The sequence below is a fragment of the Epinephelus fuscoguttatus genome, linkage group LG2, assembly GCF_011397635.1.
Source record: "Epinephelus fuscoguttatus linkage group LG2, E.fuscoguttatus.final_Chr_v1".
In the NCBI taxonomy this organism is placed as follows: domain Eukaryota; kingdom Metazoa; phylum Chordata; class Actinopteri; order Perciformes; family Serranidae; genus Epinephelus; species Epinephelus fuscoguttatus.
The window spans coordinates 50250012-50262089 of record NC_064753.1 but is presented as its reverse complement, the minus strand read 5'-3'; the positions used below and the strand labels follow the sequence as shown (position 1 = coordinate 50262089).

Below are 12078 nucleotides of genomic sequence, written 5' to 3'. Positions count from 1 at the left end.
CCGTATAATGAATTCTGCCTCTGTGCTCGAGACATTAGTTTATATAAGTAACTGACAGTATGCCGTGTCTTCTGTTGCAGACTGGGACAACGCGTCTCTCAGTAATGAGTCCCTGTTGGACACTGTTTCCAGGTTTGTGCTGGCAGCCTTATTGAAGCACACAGGGCTGTTGGGCCAAGCCTGTGGAGAGGGCAGGTACTGTAACATGATCTTTATGATAGGTCTCATTAAACATCTCTGCACTGTCCTATAGAACCATTTTAAATCCAACAAGACATGTCATAGGTATATTTTTATTTTCCCATCAGGTACCAACCATCAAAGTCCCTGGCGGAGGTCTATCGCAGTGTTTACAAGGTACGAAACCGCCTGCTGGCCTGTAAGAATATGGACTTCATCCAGACGAGATCCTCTTCGCGTGAGAGGAGGGTGAGTAAACAGAAGTTGAATGGACACATGCACATGTTTGCATTCAGTAATTTACATTTGGTTGAAGCTAGGGAAGGCAGATATCTGGAAAAGGAGAAAAATCCCCCTCCACCTGCAGCTCTCCCCTCTCTGTCCTAAGCCCCTCCCATCAGACCAGCACAGGCATATGCACGCGCATACAGTATTCCAATGTGTCCCACACTCAACTCATTCACCCAGCTCCTCTTTGAGATAAGAAGTAGCTGCTAGCGCCCCCTACAGTCTCTCCGCCTCGCTCTCTGCTGCAGTGTACTGCTTCGCCAGGAGGAGAGCAGGTGGCAGCTCCGAACCTTCAGTCGGAGGCTGCAGCAGCTTGAATTCGTGGCCAGCTGCAGTGCTGGGTCCAACCTGTGTAACAGCAGCAACAGAAAGTTGCTGATCCAGGGAGAAGTCAGAGCTGTCGGGTCCCCCAAAGCTGGGGTTTGTGCTGACTGGTTTCAGGTTGCTGCAGCCGCTGACTGGAGGTCAGCCTCTGGAGCTGCTGCCTACTCTCCTCTCAGTGAGGTGGTCTGTAGCGGTGGGGAGTGAGGTTGAGGGCACACTGTGATTCAAGGCTCTCACTAACTTTAGCTACATAAACATGAACTTCAAGCTGCAGCCATGAACTTTTGGCGTCAGTTAGCAGAAGGTTAACTTATTAGCAACATTTTCTCTCCATCTCTAAAACACTTGGCTGACACATTTTATTTTGTTTATTGTCAGACTCTCTTTTTGTTGTCCTTTTTTGGGTTGATATTAGGGGTGTAAATCACCAGCTTCATCACGATAGGATATTATATCGATTTGTTTGGATGACGATATGATGTTTGTCGATATCACAAAGTCTGTCACGATACGATTTCGATTTGATTCGATTCAGGAGCCTGCGATCGATATGACGCAATATCATATGCCCATCAAACACAATCATTTACATCAACTCACAAAAACAACTAGAATATGATTTGACCATTTTATTTCCGAGCTCTTCCAGGTATCAGGCATTTAAATGAAAAACAGTATTCTTCTGTAACAAAAAATAATAAAAATAGACCTGTTCACTAAAATGGTGACACAGACGTGCTATGTGAATTTCAAAATAAAGGCGTATCTTTAAGATGACGATATGGATCGATGTTTTCATTTTGCATTGATGTAATTGGATCGTTAATCAATGGATCGATGTATCGTTACACCCCTAGGTGATATGCAGTGTAAGCAGTGTTTGCCAGTGCTGGATTAGCAACTTTCTCTGCAGGATTCTCCCCCATTGAATCAGACTTTCAGCATCTGAAGGGACGTTCACGCTTATCTGCACTTGTAGAACAGCCAATAGGAATGCCCTCTCCCTGAAATGACCTGTGGTTAGCCAAAGTCTCCAGTAACAGGCCAGATTTTTTGGGCGTTTTTATGCCTTTATTGATGGACAACCATAGAGAGACAGGGAAGTTTTCAGAGAGAGGGGGATGACATGCGGCAAAGGGCCATGGGTTGGAATTCAACCTGGTCTACTGCAGAGGCCTCAGCCTATACTGGGCGCACACCCTACCAATTGAGCTAGAGGTCTGAAAACAGAACCAAGAGGAGGTGCAGAAGTCTAGTTTTCTCTCCGTCCACTTGAATTACAAAATGCGTTATGGGAGTTTTGCCCAGTGACGCCAAAATAAAACTGCCCACCCTAGCTTCAAGGAGTCTCTCAGACTCCGTGTTTTCCTTTTCTTATAGATGCTTCCTCTGTGAGTGGACGCTTTGCTCATTAAACAAACAGATTTTCAGATGCACTCATGGATGTCATTTGGTTTCACTTGATCAGATCTCAGACAATCAGGACTCTCTGGACATGGACCCTCAGGAGCACTCGTTCACACGCACCATCGACGAGGAGGCGGAGCTTGAAGAGAGAGCGGACCGCGAGAGGGAAGAGGGCCATCAGGAACAAGACGATGAAGAGGAGGACCGGGAACACGAAGTGATGACGGCTGGAAGTAAGTACACCTGCTTGGACTCGTATGTTTCTCTGCTTTCAGTGTGCTGATCATCAGAAACATTAGATTATAATTCAGTAAATGTATTTCTCAGTTCATATCCTGCCTGCTCCCGTTTGTTTCCAGCTCTGCTTCATAACGACAGTTATTAAACTGTGAAAATGCTAAACAGTTAGTTCTTGCTGAATTTGCTTGGCACTGTATCCTGATGAATGTTTGGTCCTGTTAGTTTAGTTTTCAGGTTTATCCCAGTTTCCAGTCAGATGTTGTTATTTAGACTCAGGGGTTTCTAGGGTTTGGTTATTTATTTAATAATATACAGTACGGGTGCCACGGGGAGGAAACTTTTATGATGATGCTCACTGCCTGCAGAGCACTGAATTCAGTTACTGCTAATTTAAACCAAGTCTTTCCTACTGCTGACATGACAACTTTCACATTAGTTGACAGCGGATCAGTGTGAAATATTGCAGGGAGCAATTGAACAGTCAGGAGCTGCCACAGTGTGTGCTGCAGGTGACAGGCTGCACACACCCAACTTCTTCCTAGAGATGTAACTAGCTCCTCTATTCTCATTAACTTAATCAGGTTCCCGATCCTGTTGCTTTTCGCTTTGACACCACCTCCAACGCCATCAGTTTGTTGGTCAACTCTCCCTACTCTCATAGAGCACTCCAGGATTGACGTTTTTCTGTAGGCTGATGCAGAAGTAAGCTTCCCTCTGGTTCCCTCGTCAAAAAGCCTTTGGGAACATTTATAGTATGTCCACGTTTTGTCCAGCAAGATAATTTTCACAAATTAAACCACTTTAGGATTTTTTAAGCCGAAATTCAGTCGGCAGAAGTAAAAAGCGTTAGGCTATAAACAAACTACACTACGTTAGCGTGACTTAACGCTGCCACTCCAGTAAGGCTGTAGAGCCGTGTTCAGCATGAGGACTTTCTGTAGTTGCATTTAGCCACTTGTTAGCAACCATCTTTTTTAAGACACGTAAAAGCTTCAGAATTCACAGTGGGATATTTACTGACATATTTTATGTTATTGAGCAAAATGTTTAAGTTTCTTCAGGTCATGTTAACCACAGACATTATTACAGACATCTAACTAAAGACATATTGACTGAGAGTACAGAAAGGTTTTAGGACTCGTTCCTGCGACACTGTACAACATGATCAGTGAAATCTGACTCCTGCTACTCTGTGCTGCGATTCTGCAGCTGCCTCTGTACAGAGAGACACTTTGAATTGTCCGACTAAGTGTTGATAAAAAAAATCAAAGGGCTGCAGGGGACGGTTGGCAAGTAATGTAATGGGTGTATGCCTGAACACTGTTAAACACTGGTACACGGGGTGTAAATCACCAGTCTTCATCACAATACAATATTGTATTAATTCTTTGGACAATGATACAATATTTGCCGATATCACAAAGTCTGCCTCGATATGATTTCAACTCAGTGCAGTTCAGGGACTTGCCACCAATATGAGACAATATTTTATGTCCACTTGACATAATCTGTTACAGAAGAGGCTGCTCTACCTTTCTTATTTACTTTTGGCCATAAAACATAAAAACAACACATAAATAATGTAAATAATTGTAACTAAAACAGAAGCAGAACCTTAAGATGATGATACAGAGTGATGTTTTCACTTTGCATCGATGACTCTGGATCATTGGTTATTACATCGTTATATCGATCCAGATCGATGGATCCTTACACCCCTAGTTACACCGACTACCATGTCAAGCAAAATGTATGGTCAGTTTAGCTCTAAATTCAACAGTTATCCCAACTGTTTCTGATTTGCAGCGAGGTAAGAAATTATATTCATCTCTCTTACTGTGAGTAGAAGTTTATTTTAAGGAGTTGTGGGAAGCTGCTGCAGCCAAACAAATGTCAAGCAGCTCACCAGTCAGTTTAATGGAAAGAGACGTTCTGTGGTTTCATACATGTAATGATTAACATGTGTAATCTCCTGATGCACTGTAATGAGATGGCCGTCGCACTGACGCACTGGTGGAACAGTAGATGTATTTAAATTAATTGTTAGCTTATGTACAAAGATCTGATTGTTCAATAAACAGAAAAACAGTTGAAACGTGTAAGTGCGCTTTTTGATGCGTTGCACTGGCATGAGCTTTGGTTATGAACTTTGACCTCTGGGAAACCTTAGGTGTATTGTGTGGCTGCTGCTTTTCCTCTAACCCAGCATCTTGTGTGTGTGTTTTATTGTGTGTATGTGCATCTTGCACCACACAGAAATCTTTCAATGTTTCCTCTCAGCGCGGGAGGTCGCTCGCAGTCGGGACAGAGAGCGGGCCAGCAGCAGCACTGGACTGGGTTCCGGCTCTGTGTCCAGGAGCGGAGGAGGAGGAGGAGGAGGAGGAGGAGGAGGCGGAGAGGAGGACGGCATTCTATCTCAGGAGGGGAGGAGGGGCAGTACGGGTCTCCCCGAGGGTCAGGACCTGTACACAGCCGCCTGTAACTCTGTGATCCACCGCTGCGCCCTGCTGCTGCTCGGGGTGAGCCCCGTGCTGGGTGAGCTGAGCAAGCAGAACCAGGAGGAGGGTCAGACGCAGTCGGCCACAGGAACACAGGAGTGTCTGAGCTTCATGACCAGGTTAGAGCGCCACACACCGTCATACAGACAGAAAAATATCCCTCTACTGTAGATTGAGACAAACTGTGTGTGAGGCAAAGTATTAAGGAACAGTGTCACATTTTTAAACAACACTGCCGTTCCCACATGAACACTGTGATCGTTCCCCTTGTCCGGACTGGCCATTGAGAGATACTGGCTCCTTCTAAAATGAATCCAAAGTAAAAGATCTGGGACATTGCTGCAGTTCCCCAACTGTGTTGTATGAAGTATGAAGTAGCTGCTGGAAAACTCAACATTTTGTTATTTTGGTGCTTCACAATAAAAGTCCCCGATCATTTTGTTATGTAAAAAACTTGTGAAGAAACCACAGGAAATAAAGTGTGTTTATCACTGAATTAGTGGATTTTTGTTAGCAGCTTTTTTTCAATAAAGGCAAGTCTAATAATACGGCAGAGAGGGAGAGTGAAATCAGAAACAGCCACAGTGAGATGATGATGAAGAGCTGCAGACAAACAGCTCACCTCCAACAGGTGAACTTCTGTGACCTGTCATGGGGGGGGGGGGTGTATGTACAGTGTTCAGCACTGTTACCCTACATAACCACCTTTTGCTAACGGCTGAATTTCCATTTGAAAAACATGGTAAAGAACACAGATGGGCCCGCCCTTTAAATGCATTCTTAAGTTCAGCTGAGGCTAAAGTGATGTGATCAGACTCAGATATATCATGGAGGTATTTTCCAGAGTCAGTCTCTTTAGTGTGGTGTGTTAGTGTTTCAGTGTTCCTCGCTGAGCTCTGTTGGAATAATAGAAACAAAGTGGGAACTTTTTTACTAAAAAGACTACAACTTTGCAAGAATTAATTTGGCTAACTCAGACTGCTGAAGCTTCGTATGAGCTCTTACTGACTGTGTGCATCTTTGTGCAGAACAAGGACTGAAGATTTGTCTTGTAACTCTAACACTAGAATCACTTTAGGAAGGAATGTCTTTGCAGCCAGGAGTGAGAGGAGGAATCATTACAGGGACCAAAATCTTCTAGTTGGGCATGAGTTTTATTTTAAGACAATTTTGAAACCTGTTCTTTAATATTTGAGCTTGAACACGATGTCAGAAAGACTAATGAACCAACAAGGCGTCAGGCAACGGGGAAGTTTAACAGGACCTGTATCTTGGCCAGTTTTTTCTTGGAATGCAAGACTCACTAAAATAAGATTAAAATCTGCAAGTCTGTTTTTCTACCCACTGCCAAAAAAATGTGTGTGTCCAGTCCATGAATCTGTGGTGTTGAAGAGGCTCATAGTTATATGAATTATCAGGCCACACACACCCTCAGGCCGCCATGTGGTGTGTCTGGAATTTTCTGTCGGAATTTTGCTGATATCAGTGTTCACAGGTGACCTTAAAAGTTCTTCACCTACAGTTCACGTGTTGCAACAAGTTTCATCTGAGTGCTGATGTATAGTTTTATGGTACACATTCCACCTGGAGCACCTTGAACCTGAGTGTGTCTCCTTACAGATCTCCGGGGCGTGTGGCACACCTGTGCTTTTAAGGGTGTTAACAGAATGTGTCACGGTGAACACACTATAGCCTCGCCCTTTGTGTGTTAAGTGAGGACACATTCGGTGGAGTGATGGGAACTGCTATGGATTTAGTTTTATTGTCATGTGTGCAACAGTCACAGAGAAGCCACCGTTCACTGGTGGTGAACTTCTTAGATCTTGGACTCCCTCCATTGAATATGTCTGAAAATAAAATCACACAAGTAAAAACAATGATTTAAGTCAAGGAGTGGTGGAAATAATTGATTCTTAGATGCATCATGATGCGGACGTAGATGATTCAGTATTGATTCACAGATGTCAATAATCGATTATCTAAATGTTTATTGAAAAAAACAACTTAAACCAAAATAACTCTGCTCAGTCTGTTGCACCTCAAACACCCGGCACCTGGTCCACTCAGCGTCTTGGCTTTTAACCCCGCTGAACGTGTGCATAGTGCAGAAGTTGAAATACAGGGATTGAGAGCGTGCTGACTGCCATCTACTGTAGGTAATGCACCGACTATAGATCTGTAAATGTGTTTATACAGCACAAATATGGTTTTATGCTCAATCTCAGTGAGTCTCACCTGGTTTAATAAAAACAAAATGGCACCATCTTCCACCTCCCAGCTCACATCTTCCAAGCGAACACTTTCCTCACACTGCGTGCTACACTGTCAGTAATTGACGCGTGTGTGTGGGGGGTGGGGGGTGTACTGGTGTGACACAGTGTTCTGCACTGTAACCCTACATAACCACTTTTTGTTAACGGCTGAATTACCATTTGAAAAACATGGTAAAGAACGCAGGTGGTCCCGCCCTTTAAATGTATTCTAAAGTTCAGCTGAGGCTAAGGTGATGTGATCAGACTCAGATATATCATGGAAGTATTAAGATATAAGATATATATGTAACATACATAAAATATGACGAAGGGATAATGCCTGCGAGGACGTTTTGGACGACAGGAATGCCAGAATTGTCTAATGCGTTGACACATTATCCCGCTTATACCATGGGCACTTTCCAAAGAGAGAAAAATTCAGAATATTTATTTATATTTTCACGTGTTTTGCAATTACAGTTTTACGTTTTTTTCCCCCAAGACATAACTCAGTTTGTCTGGTAATCAGCATAAGTTGATTACCAAGTATGTTTTCCATTCAAGGAATTTGCTTTGGTTTTTGGTCGTACATTAAACATACAATGATCATATTAAGAGGAATAAAAATAAGGCAAATTACTGCAACACTCAATACATAAATATAGAATAGAAAAGTTTCAATAAAAATATGACAAAGATAGTTTTTTGTACTATAACAAAACAAATCTGTACAATATAGCTGTTTCTGGATAACAGAGCCGAAACATTACTCAGGAGGCAGAGGTACACCTTGGAAAAATCATGACCATCCCATAATGTTCTTGTGCTTTGGAAAGGTTGTATTAACTGTTTATGGGTAATGAGAAGTGATACATATGTAGAGATGTGAACAGGTTGTAAACAGTGAGTAAAAGTATATAAAGGTAAGGTGTAGTTCAGTTATATTAGCAACTGATTCATCGTCTTTTTCACGCCAATGCAACAGTTACAGTGACGTGTTTGTGTTTTCAGGAGCGAGAGTCTGAGTGCAGAGAGCCGCTCTGTGCAGAGCAGCCCCAGTTACAGACTGATGAAGTCCAGGAGCGAGTCTGACCTCTCGCAGCCCGAGTCAGACGAAGAGGGTTACACTCTGGTAGAGCACACACTCTCTCACACACACACACATTTACTCGTAGTATTTTTGTGTTGATGATCTTCTGCGTTTTTATCACAGTTCAGTGACATCAGTCTCTGTTTTGTCTTTCAGAGTGGGAGGAGAAATGTCGACCTGGACTTGGCGTTCTCTCACAAAAAGAGAGGTAAAGCCCGTCTGCTGTGTGCTCTGTGTAATGCTGCGAGTGACAGTGATTCAGGTCATCAATCATGTGTTACTCTTGTCTCTCTGTCTCTCGGTTCCTGTGTGGATAGTTTATTTGCTTCTTTTGGGGCAGTTGAGCCCCAAACACAAGAGGAGCTCCAAGCAAGTAAACGATGGCATGTTTCTTCCTCTCGTTAGCTCACACCTCCATAACTGTGATGAACCCCATTCATCTCTCATGATGAGGGCTTTGTTCTGAGCTTCACTTCAAGACACTTCATATTCTACTCTCTGTGCTGAGGCATAGACTGCGAACAGAAATACAGACCATACAGATGTGCCTGTTGTACAAATAACAGTTCATTCCTCTGCTTTGAATGTTCGGCTACATCCACACTGATATTCTTTCATTTTGGGGGCGGCTTTGGCTCAGAGGTAGAGCGGGTCGTCCACTAATCAGTAGATCGGTGGGGAAGTATCCTTGGGCAAGATACTGAACTCCAAATTACTCCTGATGGCTGTTCCATCTGTATGCAAGTGTTTTTAAGCTGAGTAGCAGGTGGCATCTTGTATGGTAGTGTCGGCCACCAGTGAGTGGACGGGTGAACGTGACATGTTAAAGTGCTTTGAGTGATTGGAAGACTAGAAAGGCGCTATACAACTGCAGGTCCATTTTAAAATCCATTACGTTTGCTACGTTTCCACCTCACATCCACACTACTCTGGCGTTTTGGAGCCCCGAAAAGGAGACCTTTGAAAACGCTCCTGACCCCGTTTTAGTTTGAAAACTCTGAATCATGTTCATGTTAGTGCAGAGCTGTCAGAGCTTTACATCTGTCCCACAGACAACAGGCCGACACACAGCAACAGCGCCTAGAAGCAGATCAGCTCTGCACTCAGGATTTCAGGTAGTTAGACTATGATACGGTGCTTGTTAAGGTCGCTTAGCAACCTCAGACACAACCTGCCGTCGCGCAGAAAAGGCACAAGAGTAGCATCCAGCGCCTGACCTCTCGTTTTCCAGGTGGTAAAAGATGCGGCATGTGTGCGGGCTCTTACACTCATACGTTACTTTCAGTTACAGTTGCTCCAAGCAAATGAATCTCTGGTCTTACTTTTCGCCAGCTCTGACTATTAAACACTTTCCTTCCTGTTTACACCGGCACAGGAATGCCCATGCAAGTTAGTAGAGATAGAGATGATAAAAACTGTGCGAGACGCTCGTGTGAACAGTGGTTGATTTCATGTTAAAACACTGTTTGAAATGAACCCTATCAGTGTGGATGAAGCTTTTGTTACTTTGCACAATGAAGGCTCATTCTCAGTGCAGAATGTGAATTGTCAGAGTTTTCATGGAGTTACCAGTCACACTTATAAAGAAATCATCAGCACTGATACACCAGTGCTGTCAGTTGTTTTATGGAAACACGAGCTCTGGTCACCATTTCACTTCTCAGCTGCAGCATTTCTTCCTCAGTGGGTATTGGAAACTCAGCGCGCCCATTATAGATGAATCCATAATGGCTGATGAAGGCTTGTGCCCGCATGAAGAGTCAGCATTTGGCCATTTGATGAACTTTTATAGAGTAATAAAGCATCGCACTGCATAGCTCCTAAGTGCTTAAAAGCAACATGGCCCATCCATCAGAACAGTTCTCTTGTGCATTTATGCAGCTGAAAGGCTTCTCTGCTCTCCTCCTCTCTTCAGGCTTCCCTCACAGCTCTCCAGACTCCCTGGCCGAGTCCTGGTTCAGGGCCAAATTGAGCCGCCAGCGGAGCTACAGCTCGGCACACTCCTATGAAGAGTCAGACCTGGACCTGAGCCGCTCACTGGGCATCCATGCTCTCATTGATAACATGGTCAGCTTCATCAGTGGAGATGTGGGCCTGGCTCCAGCCTTCAAGGAGCCAGAGGAGAGTATGTCCACCAGCCCACAGGCAACGATCCTGGCCATGGAGCAGCAACAGAGCCGGGCAGAGGTGAGGGGTCTCTCTTTGACTCTGAGGGAGACACAGGTCACTTTCTTTTGTGTAATAAAACATGGTATTAAAATGTATTTCGACAACAGACACCAGAGGTGTAAATCACTAGTTTCGTCATGATACAATATCATATCAATTTTTTGGACAATGTTTCGATGTTTGCTGTTATCACAAAGTCTGCCATGATAAGATTTTGATCTGATCCAGTGTGATTCAGGGGCCTGTGGTCGATGTTAGTCAATATAATTTGTCCATTTGACACGGTTTGTTACAGAAGAAGTTGTCATCCCTTCTTTTTTGCTTTTAACCATAAAGATAAAAACTGTAACTGGTTAAATGCAGTTGAGTCTAACTAACACACATAAAACAGCAGCTGTGAACCTTTCTGGAATAAATGTTTCATTTGAACCCAAACCATAATCTTTGTCCTAAAACATCAGGTCTATCTGGCTTAAAGCCCTGAAGGCAAACTTCTACCAACAGCCATAAAACATGGATTTACATCATCATTTAATAAAAGTATCATTACATAACAGATAAAGCACGGGAGGGGAATCCATTTATTGAGCCAATTATGTGCGACTCCTCTACGATAGGTGGAGATATAAATAAACTACAGTGTGTGTGTTCATGGTGATGAAAGATCATGTCAGCCAGTGACACAGCGTAACTCACTGGTGTGTTTTAACAACAGTGGAGGAAGAAGATACATCAGGCTGTAGATACACACACATATAAAAAAATCACTAGACTCATCCTGTAAACCAAAACTATGTAGAGGTCAAACACATAATTTAGATTCTCTGAATATAACAACATGTTGTTAACAGTGCTGCCACATACTGATAAAATACAGTGGACTTGTGACTCAGTGAAAATCTCCACCTGACTGCTGGGATGTGTTTTATTATCTCCAGCTGCGGTTGGAGGCACTCCACCAGATCGTGGTGTTGATCTCCGGCATGGAGGAGAAGGGCAGCCAGCCTGGGAACGCAGATCGATCCAGCAGTGCCTTCCAGTCCTCCTCCCTGCTCACCTCCGTCAGGCTGCAGTTCCTGGCAGGTTGTTTTGGCCTCGGCACCGTGGGCACCGGAGGGCTGAAGAGGGAGAGCGTGCAGCTACATCACTACCAGGTGTGAGGCCCGTCAGCTGCTGTGGAGTTTAAGCTAATGTTAATGGAAATCCCTCTGACTGCAGTTGATTTACAGAAGAGTCATAACCATATTGTTTTTATCTATTAACAAACCAGTGCATCATTCTTTTCTGCAGGACGGAGTTAAAGCAGCGAAGAGGAGCCTCCAGATGGAAATCCAAACAGCTGTTCATAAGATCTACCAGCAGCTGTCTGTCACACTGGAGAGGGCGCTGCAGGCAAACAAACACCACATAGGTAACAGAGACTGCTACTGTCATCGGCCTGAAGTTATTCAAGATGTTAAATATACAGATCACAGACATTTATCATTAAATGTTTCAGCTGGCAACTTCACCTGAGAGTGTGTGTGAACCTTCTGATCTCAGTCTCCTTGAAAACATCACAGTGCGACTGCAGCTATTGATTATTTTAACAGTCGAGTCTTCTAATGATAAATCCATTGACTTATTGCGT

At 43.7% G+C, this 12078-nt stretch overlaps 1 protein-coding gene across 7 annotated transcripts in view; it reads left to right on the top strand.

The window, feature by feature from the left end:
* The window catches only part of herc1 (HECT and RLD domain containing E3 ubiquitin protein ligase family member 1), an 82812-nt gene that overhangs the window by 29531 nt on the left and 41203 nt on the right, over nucleotides 1-12078 (top strand). For 6 of the 7 annotated variants that reach the window (XM_049563512.1, XM_049563498.1, XM_049563493.1 and 3 more), the window contains exons 20-28: nucleotides 81-195; nucleotides 309-429; nucleotides 2261-2432; nucleotides 4696-5056; nucleotides 8201-8321; nucleotides 8436-8487; nucleotides 10195-10466; nucleotides 11387-11602; nucleotides 11739-11859. In XM_049563512.1, the coding sequence (XP_049419469.1) occupies nucleotides 81-195; nucleotides 309-429; nucleotides 2261-2432; nucleotides 4696-5056; nucleotides 8201-8321; nucleotides 8436-8487; nucleotides 10195-10466; nucleotides 11387-11602; nucleotides 11739-11859 (1551 nt within the window). The remainder of the gene's footprint in view (nucleotides 1-80; nucleotides 196-308; nucleotides 430-2260; nucleotides 2433-4695; nucleotides 5057-8200; nucleotides 8322-8435; nucleotides 8488-10194; nucleotides 10467-11386; nucleotides 11603-11738; nucleotides 11860-12078) is intronic. The other variant, XM_049563521.1, reaches the window with a different exon arrangement.